Source organism: Oncorhynchus gorbuscha, linkage group LGY, assembly GCF_021184085.1.
Source record: "Oncorhynchus gorbuscha isolate QuinsamMale2020 ecotype Even-year linkage group LGY, OgorEven_v1.0, whole genome shotgun sequence".
In the NCBI taxonomy this organism is placed as follows: Eukaryota; Metazoa; Chordata; class Actinopteri; order Salmoniformes; family Salmonidae; genus Oncorhynchus; species Oncorhynchus gorbuscha.
The window spans coordinates 2,053,728-2,068,028 of NC_060199.1; the positions used below are offsets into that span (position 1 = coordinate 2,053,728).

Consider the following 14,301-nt stretch of genomic DNA (forward strand, 5'->3'; position numbering starts at 1 on the left):
AATTGAGTGTATGTAAACTTCTGGCGCACTCGGAATGTGATGAAAGAAATAAAAGCTGAAATAGGTCATTCTCTCTACTATTATTCTGACATTTCACATTCTTAAAATAAAGTGGTGATCCTAACTGACCTAGGACAGGGACATTTTACAAGGATTACATGTCAGGAATTGTGAAAAACTGAGTTTAAATGTATTTGGCTAAGGAGTATGTAAATTTACGACTTTAACTCTATGCACCAACTCTTCCTAACTGTTTCGGCTGGGAAGCATTCGGTCACCTTTACACTGATATTCAGCTTAGAGATTGAATCTAGGCCTGTCTTTGGTCGTGGTGACATACTTGTTTCTTTCATTGTTAAGTGTGGGCATTTGATTGGCATACAGACAGTGATTCCAAAGCTAGTAGACCTTGGCCCACACGCCAGCCCAGTTTGGCTAGTCAGAGCATCTAATTATGGTGATGTAGGTGGAGACTGGTCTCCTCTCATAATCAATCAGGGCCCTGTGGCTTGCCAGGACAGACAGTCTATTCTCCGGCCCCACCCGCACAAGGACAAAGAAACTCAGAGTGGCGTCTTGCTCCTCTTCCAGCAACTGCCGTTTGTTGAAGGCACTGGCAATCTGGCCCGTCTGTTCCGAATAGGTGAAATCCAGCCTTAGCATTAGGTCTCTGGTCTCCTTCCCTGCTGGCAGCTTGAAGGTGACTTGGACAAAGACCAGGTACCAGCCTGACTCAGTCACCTGGATGTGGGTCCTACTCTTGGTCAGGAACACACTGTCCATCTCCTTCCTCTCTTCCTCCCACTCCAGCTCACCTAGCTCAGCAAAGCTCTGTTTGGTGGGGAGAGCTGCGGCAGAGAAAACCAAAAAATAGGTCAACTTAGGGAGTAAGTCACTTTTAATATTCAAATTAGTTTTTTGTTTCACACAGAACACACTGAGTATACCAAACATTCGAAACACCTTATTAATATTGAGTTTCAGCCCCCCACTTTTGCCCCCAGAACAGTCTCAATTCATTGGGGCATGGACTCTACAAGGTGTTGAAAGCATTCCACAGGGATGCAGGTTGACTTGACAAACAAGATCAACTGGCAACAGACAAACAGAGAAAACAGGTATAAATGCAAAGGGGATAATGGGGAAGATGGGTGACACCTGGGGGGGCAGGTGAGGGCAGGTGAAACAGATCAGGGCATGACAGGATCATAGCTTTCACCTGAATTCACCTGGTCAGTCTATATCATGGAATGGCCAGGTGTTCTTAATGTTTTGTATACTCAGTGTACATTTTGCTGTCCTGAGAAAGATATACAGGTATAGTACACAGGCGGCGTTGGAGTTACTTAGTGGATATTATTCTGTTTTCCTGAGAGCATGCTGGATGAGTCATGTCATGCTGCGATGATTTTTATTATCTGACAAGGCAAATGCCAAATGACCCAGATATGCACCTAAACGGTCTGGGTCAAATAACAACAGCCAAAGTAAGTTCAAAAAAGTAAAGAATGTTGTATGTACCGTTCAAAAGTTTGCGGTCACTTAGAAATGTCCTTGTTTTTTACTTTTGACAGTAGGGATTATTTAAGGAATAACCAGACACAGTATCAACACTGCAAAGTGATGGCTGGGTCACCCACCTTTAAAGAACACACTAGAATTGGAGGAGGGACTTCTGAGGAATTTGGCCAAGTCTGTGGGACAAAGAAGACACTTTTGCTTTTTATTTTCACAAATGCATAATAAAAATGCAAACATGCTCACTAAAAAGTTCTCATTCTTCTTATGCAAATTAAGGCTTTTTTCAGTTATATACTGTACGATCCGTAGAGGTGCTGTTTTCATTATAAAAGTATCATATCAAGCACATAATTATGCATCAAAGCTGAACTGAAATCTTAACAGAAACACATTGTGTCGGTTTCACAGCTTTCTTTTTCAAGTCAAACTGATGTCATTTGGACAATCAATTACATTATTCTGTTGAGCAAAAGGGTTTATCTAGGCTTCTAGGGCTATATAATGACAGAAGAGAAGCTACACGTATCTAATTATAGACAAGTTGACTAACAAATAGCCTCCCAACATGTTGGAAACTATAAGCAGAAATCTAAATCAAGCAAAACAAAATCCTGCACCCCCTGTCAAAACAAAATCCTGCACCCCCTGTCAAAACAAAATCCTGCACCCCCTGTCAAAACAAAATCCTGCACCCCCTGTCAAAACAAAATCCTGCACCCCCTGTCAAAACAAAATCATGCACCCCCTGTCAAAACAAAATCCTGCACCCCCTGTCAAAACAAAATCCTGCACCCCCTGTCAAAACAAAATCCTGCACCCCTGTCAAAACAAAATCCTGCACCCCCTGTCAAAACAAAATCCTGCACCCCCTGTCAAACAATTATGCTGCTTTCTTTGACTGTAGCCTATAGCACATTTTCTGTATTTGAGGGTTAGGGTTGGGTGCGGGCCTCAGATATTCACTTTATCACATATAGTGGGGCGGTTACGGATGGGTTATTAGCAATTGCCAAACAGCTGACCCACGCACCGCTAGTTTACATGTCCAAATCATTTGAAAGATTGCTCAGAAACCAGGTCCTTTAATCAGCGTATGCTTACTTCAATTTTGACCTTACGCCAATTAAGATAAGCAGAGTAAGGCATTTACTTGACTATTGTATAATCAGTTTAATATCTAATTATTACTGTGTATGTAAATATACTTTGATTTATACACTAGATGACTGGTAGGGGGCGCTGTGTTAAAGCCACAGTGACTCCATCTTGGCACTCCCTTACCATTCGTTTTTGCCACATTACAGACACCTTAATGCATTCTTTTAAATTATATTATGTGAGCTTAACATAAAAATGTATATATATATTTTTGTTAACATATCATTTTTAGAGATTACTAATGTTACTGGCCTTGAAACATTTAAAATACTGTAGAATTCCATGAATTCCAGTTTAGAATTGTGCCAATATTACCAACCGGTTGGCTTTAAAGCTTTTCAATGGCCAATACATAGCATCAGCAATTCAGGGTTTATATACAGTGCATTCTGAAAGTTTTCAGACCCCTTGATTTTCAAGTTACAGCCTTATTATAAAATGTATTAAATAGTTTTTCCCCCTAATCAATCTACTTTCAATACCCCATAATGACAAAGCAAAAATTATTTTTTTTTTACGTTTGCAAATTTATTGAAAATAAAAACTGGAAATATCACATTTCCGTAAGTATTCAGACCCTTTACTCACTACTTTGTTGAAGCACCTTTGGCAGCGATTACAGCCTCAAGTCTTCTTGCGTATGATGCTACAAGCTTGGCACACCTGTATTTGGGGAGTTTCTCCAATTCTTCTCTGTCAGGTTGGATGGGGAGCGTCGCTGCACAGATATTTTCAGGTCTCTCCAGAGATGTTTGATCGGGTTCAAGTCCGGGTTCTGGCTGGGCCACTCAAGGACATTCAGAGACTTGTCCCGAAGCCACTCCTGCATTATCTTGGCTGTGTGCTTTAGGGTTATTGTCCTGTTGGAAGGTGAACCTTCACCCCAGTCTGTCCTGAGAACTCTGGAGCAGGTTATCATCAAGAATCTCTCTGTACTTTGCTCCATTCATCTTTCCCTTGATTCGGACTATTCTCTCAGTCCCTGCCTCTGAAAAACATCCCCACAGCATGATGCTGCCACCACCATGCTTCGCCGTAGGGATGGTGCCAGGTTTCCTCCAGACGTGACGCTTGGCATTTAGGCCAAAGAGTTCAATCTTGGTTTCATCAGACCAGAGAATTTTGTTTCTCATGGACTGAGAATCCTTTAGGTGCCTTTTGTCAAGTTCCAAGTGAGCTGTCATGTGCCTTTCACTGAGGAGTGGCTTTTGTCTGGCCACTCTACCATAAAGGCCTGATTGGTGGAGTGCTGTCCAGAGATGGTTGAAGGTTCTTCCAACTCCACAGAGGAACTCTGGAGCTCTGTCAGGGTGACCATTAGATTTTTGGTCTCCCTGAGAAAGGCCCTTCTCCCCCGATTGCTCAGTTTGATGATGCTCTAGAAACTTCCTCCATTTAATGATGGATCCTGTCTTGGAGCTCTACAGACAATTCCTTCAACCACATGGCATAGTTTTTGCTCTGACATGCACTGTCAACTGTGGGACCTTATATAATCAGGTGTGTGCCTTTCCAAATCATATCCAATCATTTGAATTTACCACATTTGGACTCCAATAAATTTGTAGAAGCATCTTAAGGATGATCAATGGAAGCAGGATGCACCTGAGCTGAATTTTGAGTCTCATTGCAAAGAGTCTGAATACTTATGTAAATAATATATTTCTGTTTTTATTTTTAATAAATGTGCAAAAATATCTAAACATGCTTTCACTTTGTCATTATGGGGTATTGTGAGATGAGGAATGAGGAGTTTGTATCCATTTAGAATAAGGCTGTAACGTAACAAAATGTGGAAAAGGGGAAGGGGTCTGAATACTTTCCGAATGTGCTGTAAATTATTGGGGAAAAACACTTTCTGTCGACCAAAGCGTCACAAAAATGTCACCATTATATATAAACAAACTGTTCCGAACTGTTTTCAGGTGGGCGCCAGTGTGGGGGTGCAGTTTCCTGTAACTTTATAGGGGCCCAGGTGCCAGGCTCAGTAATTCATTTGTCAATAAGTGTCAGTGAGACGGAGAAATGTTTTAGCATAGTTTTAACAGACAAGAAAAATATTTCACTGCCTTCAAACAAAACGATGGTTATGTCTGTTAAATTGCCAAATACATGTATAACTTCCCCTTCCCCCTTACCATGACCTGGAAACAGTCCAGCTCCTGACGACGATTCACCATGCTAAAATAAAAAAAACAGGAGAACCAATGAACCAATCCTCTCCAGCGCTGTTACACCTCAAAGAATAGAACAATCATATCATATGCAAAATAGGAAAACGTGTTGATGGAATATATTGCAATTCTAAATGTTATAATGTATTTATTTTTAGAGAAACATTTAGGAGCCCGAATCGAATGAATCTATCGATTTTGCTGTGATTTGGCAAATAGGCCTTATAGAACCCTAACAGATCTGTGACCAAATACAGCTTTGTATGTCTTGAGTCTAACTCTGGGCTTGGAGATGTTTATAGTATGCTTTGCCCTGGTGCACCAGGTCTCTTGTAACCTTATATAAAATATAGAAATCATCTCATCTCAAAGCCCAAGAGTCAGACTCATGCAGTAACAAAGCAATTTTATTTTGAGATTGAACAAAAATGGTCCACTTTGCAGCGCTAGAGAAGCATAGACCACATAGAGTAAATACCTTAAGATGTATAGCCCAATGACCTCGAACAGCGAACTCATTTAAGTAACGGTTCACCACAACTCCCACCCCCCACCCACACACACTTTTGCCCTCAGAACAGCCTCAGTTCGTCGAGACCTGGACCCTCCAAGATGTCAAAAGCATTCACAGGATGCTGGTCCATGTTGACTCCAATGCTTCCAACATTTGTGTCAAGTTGACTGGATGTCCTTTGGGTGGTGAACCATTCTTGATACATACAGGAAACGGTTGAGTGTGAAAAACCCATAAGCGTTGCAGTTCTTGACACAAACCGATGCGTCCTGGCGCCTGGTCCATTCACCCTCTGAATGGCACACACACAATCCATGTCTCAATTGTCTAAATGCTTAAAAATCCTTCTTTAACCTGTCACCTCCCCTTAATCTACACTGATTGAAGTGGCATCAATAAGGGATAATAGCTTTCACCTGGATAGTCTATGTCATGGGAACAGCAGGTGTCCTTCATGTTTTGTATATTTAATGTAGTCTATACAGCATTAATCAGCATAGCATTTACATATTAGTCATTTAGCAAACACTCTTATCCAAATCAACTTACAGGAACAATTAGGGTTTAAGTGCCTTGCTCAAGGACACAGACATATTTCGGTTACTGACCCAACGCTCGTAACCGCTAGACTACCTTACCTTAACAGAATAAATCCAGATCAAAAACACTGCATTGACAGTCAATGCTGCAAGGACCAACACAACAAGTCGAAAGCCTGTGAGAGAAGTGTCATGTGCCATCCCCTTGGCATTCAGGCTCTTGCAGAACTGTTGACGTGACTAGAAATGAACTGTAGGTCTCTGACTTTCTGCTACTGTAGGATTTCCTATTCTGTGTTAAGGAGCTCCAGTAAGACTGACGCATGAGACGGGGGCGTGTTGCAAGTGTGATCATGTCAATAAATGCAGACATTTACTGACTCATGTATTTGGGAGCATCCTCTGAGAAATTCCTCTCACTTTTTACCATTCAGCTGACTCATTAAGTTCATACATTTTGCTGCATTCCTGAGCAGATCTCAAGAAATAGTCCAGAGAACGACTTTCCTAGCTTTGAAATAGATTATAAAGAAACCTTTTTTTTTGTGGACTAATTATGAGGTTATGTTTATATTTGATCCAAAAGTGTAGATATTGCGATGTTATCATTACTCTAGCTGAAGAAAACACACTATAGACTTGTGGAAGTTTATGGTAAAAATGATCTGGTGAACAATATTTTTTCATTGAAGTTGCTCACCCCATCAAGAGAATGAGGTCATGACATATCAGTGTCTTATCTTGTCTTAACATACTTATCACTGTAGGTGTATGGGTGTAAGCAAACGCACACATGTAATTGGAAGCTGTTTTTTAGGCTGAAAGACAATACATTGGCATTTCCTTTTCTGGGGGGAACTCATACAGTGACTCATACTGATCACATGAACAAACCTGTCAACTTTCCCCTCTGGAGGGGATTTATAAGAAATAACTCACCACATGACCTTTCCAAGGTCTCTAAATTTGTGTTTTCTCCCTGCAAGTGCTGTACAATGTTAGAGAAGTCACTTCCGTAATAGTTTGCTGACATTAGTAAACTACCATCAACTCATAACATCCAGATGAAGTTTCTAGGTGCAGATGAGGCCCTAACCATAAGATACAGGAAATAGGTGGGCTTCGCCAGGACATTGGGGTTAGATGCATCTACCCATACTGTATAATGCATAAACATTCATGGACTATGAGCATACTCCATACCAACACAGAGACAAGAGTTGTAGCAAAATTGCCGATGTTTATTGAAGTACACTACCAGTCAAAAGTTTTAGAACACCTACTCATTCGAGGGTTTTTCTTAATGTTTTACTATTTTCTACATTGTAGAATAATAGTGAAGACATCAAAACTACGAAATAACACATATGGAATCTTATCGTAACCAAAAAAAGTGTTAACAAAAATATATGCATAGAGGTAGTCACCTGTCTCAAATACAGCACTGCCCTTTAAAGACAAAAAAAAAGCTCTTTACCTGACTGGCTTTCAAAAATATCTAGAAATGTGCATGTTTTGTGCTCTTGTAGGAAACAATCACTCCCCTATTGCTGACTACAAATGATCTATAACTGGGCTAATAACTCACTAACTAGCAAAGCATATGAACAAAATGTGCACATGTGGCTAAATGCATGTCAAAACAAGCAAATCTACTCATGACCACAGCCAGTAGCGGACTGGCCACCGGGAGCACCGGGACAATTCCTCTGGGTCAGTGACCCACCTGTGTTATACATTTTCTTTACTAATAATAAAAAAGTTAACAGAAGGTTGAGCGACACTTTCCCCCAGGCCCGTTGGTCTATTCCAAACTAACGTCGATGCAACCCTTAGCCCCGCCCCCTTTGTCTCGCTCACACACACACACACGCACACACATTGACAGTGACAGCTCGAAAACAAGCTACAATTTAAAAAAAATGGAAAAGCAGAGTAAAAAATGTAAGGGTGGGGCTGAAAAGTTCAGAGAGAAAAGAGTCAAAAGTCTTCACTCAAATGCAAGTAAATGTAAAAAAATTACCAACTTTATTCAGCAGTAGTAGTAATACCAGTGCCACCGACGCTAACATCGAAGTGCTAGACCGGCAAGTGGAAGATGCCATAACCCAGTTCGCAGGGTAAAAGAGTAAACGGAGAGGACAGCGAAGCCAAAGACAGTGCAGCCGAAGCTGTAGATATGTGCCTAAATGTGTTACAAATACAACATGTTATATAAGAATTTACGAGTGAAATGCAAATACTATTGGTCAGCTACTGCTCTGTAAATCTACCAGAAAGAAAGATTTGAGGTAAAGACGTACAGTAACTGGGTGTTCAAACCGGATAGCGGAAAAACTACAATTTGATGCCTAGCAAAGCTCTGAATGCTATAAAATATCTCAGTAGCCATTGTGTTGTCACTCTCAGTGGTTCATTAGAAATAGGGAATCGTTGAAAGTCATTGCTATTGCAAAGCTCTATGTAGTTTAAATATAACTATGACCTCTTTCCACTGGGATTCTCTACCTCTAACCCTATTACAGGGGCTGAGTCACTGGCTTACTGGGGCTCTCTCATGCCGTCCCTGCAGGGGGTGCGTCACCTGAGTGGGCTGATTCACTGTTGTGGTCATCCTGTCTGGGTTGCCCCCCCCCCCCCCCCCCCTTGGGCTGTGCCGTGGCGGAGATCTTTGTGGGCTATACTCAGCCTTGTCTCAGGATGGTAAGTTGGTGGTTGAAGATATCCCTCTAGTGGTACGGGGGCTGTGCTTTGACAAAGTGGGTGGGGTTATATCCTTCCTGTTTGGCCCTGTCCGGGGGTGACCTCGGATGGGGCCACAGTGTCTCCTGTCCCCTCCTGTCTCAGCCTCCAGTATTTATGCTGCAGTAGTTTGTGTCGGGGGGGTTAGGGTTAGTTTGTTATATCTGGAGTACTTCTCCTGTCCTATTCGGTGTCCTGTGTGAATCTAAGTGTGCATTCTCTAATTCTCTCCTTCTTTCTTTCTCTCTCTCAGAGGACCTGAGCCCTAGGACCATGCCCCAGGACTACCTGACACGATGACTCCTTGCTGTCCCCAGTCCACCTGGCCATGCTGCTGCTCCAGTTTCAACTGACCTGAGCCCTAAATAACTGAAAATACAAAACAACAAACGAGTGAAACTAAATTACAGCCTATCTGGTGACTAACACAAAGACAGGTACAATCACCCACGAAATACAACGCGCACTCAGGCTGCCTAAATACGGTTCCCAATCCGAGACAACGAGAATCAGCTGACTCCAATTAGGAATCGCCTCAGGCAGCCAAGCCTAACTAGACACACCCCTAATAATACACACTCCCAATTAATACAAACCCCAATACGAAATACAACATATAAACCCATGTCACACCCTGGCCTACCCAAACATATAACAAAACACAAGATACAATGACCAAGGCGTGACAGAACCCCCCCCCCTAAGGTGCGGACTCTGGGACGCACCTCAAGAGCATAGGGAGGGTCCGGGTGGGCGTCTGTCCATGGTGGCGGTTCTGGCTCGGGACGTGGACCCCACTCCATAAATGTCCTAGTTCCTCCCCTTCGCGTCCTAGGATAATCCACCTTCTCCGCCGACCATGGCCTAATAGTCCTCACCCTGATCCCCACATAACTGAGGGGCAGCTCGGGACCGAGGGGCAGACTGGCACTTCTGGCGGATCCTGGCAGACTGGCACTTCTGGTGGATCCTGGCAGACTGGTGACGCTGGGCCGACTGGCGGCGCTGGGCAGACAGGAGACTCCGGCAGCGCAGGAGAGGAGAAAGGCTCTGGCTGCGCTAAACAGGCGGGAGACTCCAACAGCGCAGGAGAGGAGAAAAGCTCTGGCTGCGCTAAACATGCGAGGCGCACTGGACGCGCTGGGCCGACTGGGAGCACTGGTGGCGCTGGACAGACAGGAGACTCTGGCAGCGCAGGAGAGGAGAAAGGCTCTGGCTGCGCTGAACAGGCTGGAGACTCCGATAGCACAGGAGGGGAGAAAAGCACTGGCTGTGCTGAACAGGCGATGCGCACTGGACGCGCTGGGCCGACTGGGAGCACTGGTGGCGCTGGACAGACAGGAGACTCCGGCAGCGCAAGAGAGGAGAAAGGCTCTGGCTGCGCTAAACAGGCGGGAGACTCCGATAGCGCAGGAGGGGAGAAAAGCACTGGTTGCGCTGAACAGGCGAGGCGCACTGGAGGCCTGGTGCGTGGTGCTGGAACTGGTGGTACTGGCGCGAGGACACGCACAGGAAGCCTGGTGCGGGGAGCTGCTACCGGAGGACTGGTGTGTAGAGGTGGCTCTGGATAGACCGGACCGTGCAGGCGCACTGGAGCTCTTGAGCACCGAGCCTGCCCAAGCTTACCTGGCTCGATGCCCACTCTAGCCCGGCCAATAGGAAGAGCTGGTATGTGCCTCACCGGGCTATGCTCCCGCACGGAAAACACTGTGCGCTCCATAGCATAACACGGTGCCTACCTGGTCTCTCTAGCCCAACGGTGAGCACAGGGAGTATGCGCAGGTCTCCTACCTGGCATAACTATTCTCCCTTCTAGCTCCCCCCCAATAATTTTTTTGGGCTGTTTTTCCGGTTTCCTTGCCAACCGTGTTCCCTCGTATCGTCGGCTCCTATCTCCCGCTGCCTCTGCTCTCCTTAGTGCCTCCACCTGTTCCCATGGGAGGCGATCTCTTCCGGCCAATATCTCCTCCCAAGTGTAACAACCTTTACCATCCAACACGTCTTCCCATGTCCATTCTCCAAATAATTCATCCTCCCTTTGCTGCTCCAGCTGTCGCTGCCTGTTTAAACCAGCGCCTCTCCTTTTTCCGGCGTGTCTTTTTCGTTGATTCGATTCGCCTGTAGCCCTCCTCGCATTGCTGTAGGGAATCCCAGGCGGGCTCCTGCACTCGCTCTGGGTCAGCCGCCCACCTGTCGATTTCTTCCCACGTAGTATACTCCTTGCTTCTGCCGTCCATAACGTCCTCCTTTAGATCCTGCCAGTTCACACGCTGCTCAGTCTGTGAATGGTGGGTGATTCTGTAATGTAGTTCGTCTGCTGTTAGAAGAGAGTCAGACCGAAATGCAGCGTGTAGGTTACTCATGACTTTTAATGAAGAAAATGCGGTACATGAAATAACTGAAAATACAAAACAACAAACGAGTGAAACTAAATTACAGCCTATCTGGTGACTAACACAAAGACAGGTACAATCACCCACGAAATACAACGCGCACTCAGGCTGCCTAAATACGGTTCCCAATCCGAGACAATGAGAATCAGCTGACTCCAATTAGGAATCGCCTCAGGCAGCCAAGCCTAACTAGACACACCCCTAATAATACACACTCCCAATTAATACAAACCCTAATACGAAATACAACATATAAACCCATGTCACACCCTGGCCTACCCAAACATATAACAAAAACACAAGATACAATGACCAAGGCGTGACAGCTGCTCCAGTTTCAACTGTTCTGCCTTACTATTATTCGACCATGCTGGTCATTTATGAACATTTGAACATCTTGGCCATGTTCTGTTATAATCTCCACCCGGCACAGCCAGAAGATGACGGGCCACCCCACATATGCTCTCTCTAATTCTCTCTTTCTTTCTCTCTCTCGGAGGACCTGAGCCCTAGGACCGTGCCCCAGGACTACCTGACATGATGACTCCTTGCTGTCCCCGGTCCACTTGACTGTGCTGCTGCTCCAGTTTCAACTGTTCTGCCTTGTTATTATTCGACCATGCTGGTCATTTATGAACATTTGAACATCTTGGCCATGTTCTGTTATAATCTCCACCCGGCACAGCCAGAAGAGGACTGGCCACCCCACATAGCCTAGTTCCTCTCTAGGTTTCTTCCTAGGTTTTGGCCTTTCTAGGGAGTTTTTCCTAGCCACCGTGCTTCTACACCTGCATTGCTTGCTGTTTGGGGTTTTAGGCTGGGTTTCTGTACAGCACTTTGAGATATCAGCTGATGTACGAAGGGCTATATAAATACATTTGATTTGATTTGACTTGTGTGAAAGGTTTGTCTCTCCTCATTTGATAAGACAGAAATTAACCACTACAATGCTCACCGTCTTCTTCATCTCGTAAGGCAGGGCCCGAAGGTATTTATCCAGGACGAGTTTGTCAAGCATAGGGAGGGACGGTACTTCCGTCAGTAGCCATCCCTTGGTCAGCCGCACCAGGTCGCTCATCTGCGCATGGGGGGACAGGGTGGGGTCAAAGAACCAGTCGTGGACCAGTTGTGCACGGCGTGCGAGATTGAACCCATAAAGGCTTAGTATCTCCCTATTGAGTCCCTCATAATTCACAGCCTGGTCAGTGTTCAAATCAAAGTAGGCCTTCTGGGCCTTCTCAGACAGGTAGGGTGCCAACAGGCTGACTGTCTCAAATAAAACTGTGAAGGACCTTGGCGTTACTCTGGACCCTGATCTCTCTTTTGACAAACATATCAAGACTGTTTCAAAGACAGCTTTTTTCCATCTACGAAACATTGCAAAAATCAGAGACTTTCTGCCCAAAAATGATGCAGAAAAATTCATCCGTGCTTTTGTTACTTCTAGGTTAGACTACTGCAATGTTCTACTTTCCGGCTACCCGGATAAAGCACTAAATAAACTTCAGTTAGTGCTAAATACTGCTGCTAGAATCCTGACTAGAACCAAAATATTTGATCATATTACTCCAGTGCTAGCCTCCCTATACTGGCTTCCTGTCAAGGCAAGGGCTGATTTCAAGGTTTTACTGCTAACCTAGAAAGTATTACATGGGTTTGCTCCTACCCATCTCTCTGATTTGGTCCTGCCGTACATACCTACACGTACGCTACGGTCACAAGACGCAGGCCTCCTAATTGTCCCTAGAATTTCTAAGTAAACAGCTGGAGGCAGGGCTTTCTCCTATAGAGCTCCATTTTTATGGAATGGTCTACCTACCCATGTGAGAGACGCAAACTCGGTCTCAACCGATAGGTCTTTACTGAAGACTCATCTCTTCAGTGGGTCATATGATTGAGTGTAGTCTGGCCCAGGAGTGTGAAGGTGAACAGAAAGGCTCTGGAGCAACAAACCACCCTTGCTGTCTCCACCTGGCAGGTTCCCCTCTTTCCACTGGGATTCTCTGCCTCTAACCCTCTTACAGCAGCTGAATCACTGGCTTACTGGTGCTCTTTCATGCCCTCCCTAGGAGGGGTGCGTCACTTGAGTGGGTTGAGTCACTGATGTGATCTTCCTGTCTGGGTTGGCGCCCCCCCCTTGGGTTGTGCTGTGGCAGAGGTCTTTGTGGGCTAATACTTGGCCTTGTCTCAGGATGGTAAGTTGGTGGTTGAAGACATCCCTCTAGTGGTGTGGGGGCTGTGATTTGGCAAAGTGGGTGGTGGTAGGCGAGTTGGCTTACTGCATATCAATCTGTTACATACAAATGACAATTTACTGAATTACATCTGTCTAGTTAGACATACAATGTGCATGGTTGCTACATCACATTATGCCAGACTCTTAGAATCAAATAATATGAGTCTTGACGACCAAATCAGAATGGAAACAAGGCGCTTTTCAGATATAAGGGGAAAGTGTACCACCTCTACCAAGATATCAGAACCTTATGGTACATGTGGTAGAGTGATGATCACCCATAAGTGCAATTTGCAAGGTCAAGTCACTCCACCTCAACTGCCGCACTGGTGGTAGCGGTGGGATAATCCCCACAGTCTCTAAGGCTGGCTTTTGCATGGGGAATTTATTGAAAAAAAGGGAATAGCCTTGGGTTCATGTCCCGGGTCAGAAGTATAGTGTCAGTGACCAAACTCATGTGCTATACCTCAACCAAGACATATTGACCATTTTGGCAGATAGGGCCACTCTGGAAAACTACACAATCATAAGCACATTTCACAGCATAGCAAGAAAAATCACACGGTTTAATTATAAAAGACCAACCACACTGGCCTTCTGGTCTTAAAGGTAGTGGAGTATCAACACACAGAACATTGTTTAGAAGGCACATAAGACACTATATTTAACACTTCCCCTAACACAAATGCATATGCTATAAGGCTATGGGTACGACTTCATGAGGTCAGGAGAAGATAAATACCAGCTGTTGATTCCTTCCCTCTCTCCCATGAGATAAGGAAGTATCCCTGCCAACATTTTACAGATCGGCCCACACCGTAACTTCCACACAGAGAGTGAGAGGAAAAGGTATCTCATATTTCAGCTCCCCATTGGGGTGCATGATAGTGCCTTGTTAGCTATTGCGTAAAACTATTGCGTGCCAGACTTCTCTAGACTATGGTCGATTGTTGTGAAAGAGCCAGTATGAGAAAGTTGCAGACAGATTCATAATGTAGACAGCAAAAAATGGACACCCACCCAG

General features: G+C 44.7%; 1 protein-coding gene across 1 annotated transcript; it reads right to left on the reverse strand.

Annotated features, from left to right (window-relative positions):
* Positions 1-181: 181 nt before the first annotated feature.
* Positions 182-6,124, reverse strand: si:dkey-220k22.3 (uncharacterized protein LOC796870 homolog). The gene is made up of 4 exons (XM_046332155.1): positions 6,006-6,124; positions 4,818-4,860; positions 1,641-1,694; positions 182-848 (listed from the first exon to the last, which is right to left on the reverse strand). Exons 1-4 carry the CDS (start codon positions 6,105-6,107, stop codon positions 436-438), a joined length of 612 nt encoding a protein of 203 aa, XP_046188111.1. The 5' UTR covers positions 6,108-6,124; the 3' UTR covers positions 182-435.
* Between the last annotated feature and the right edge of the window lie 8,177 nt (positions 6,125-14,301).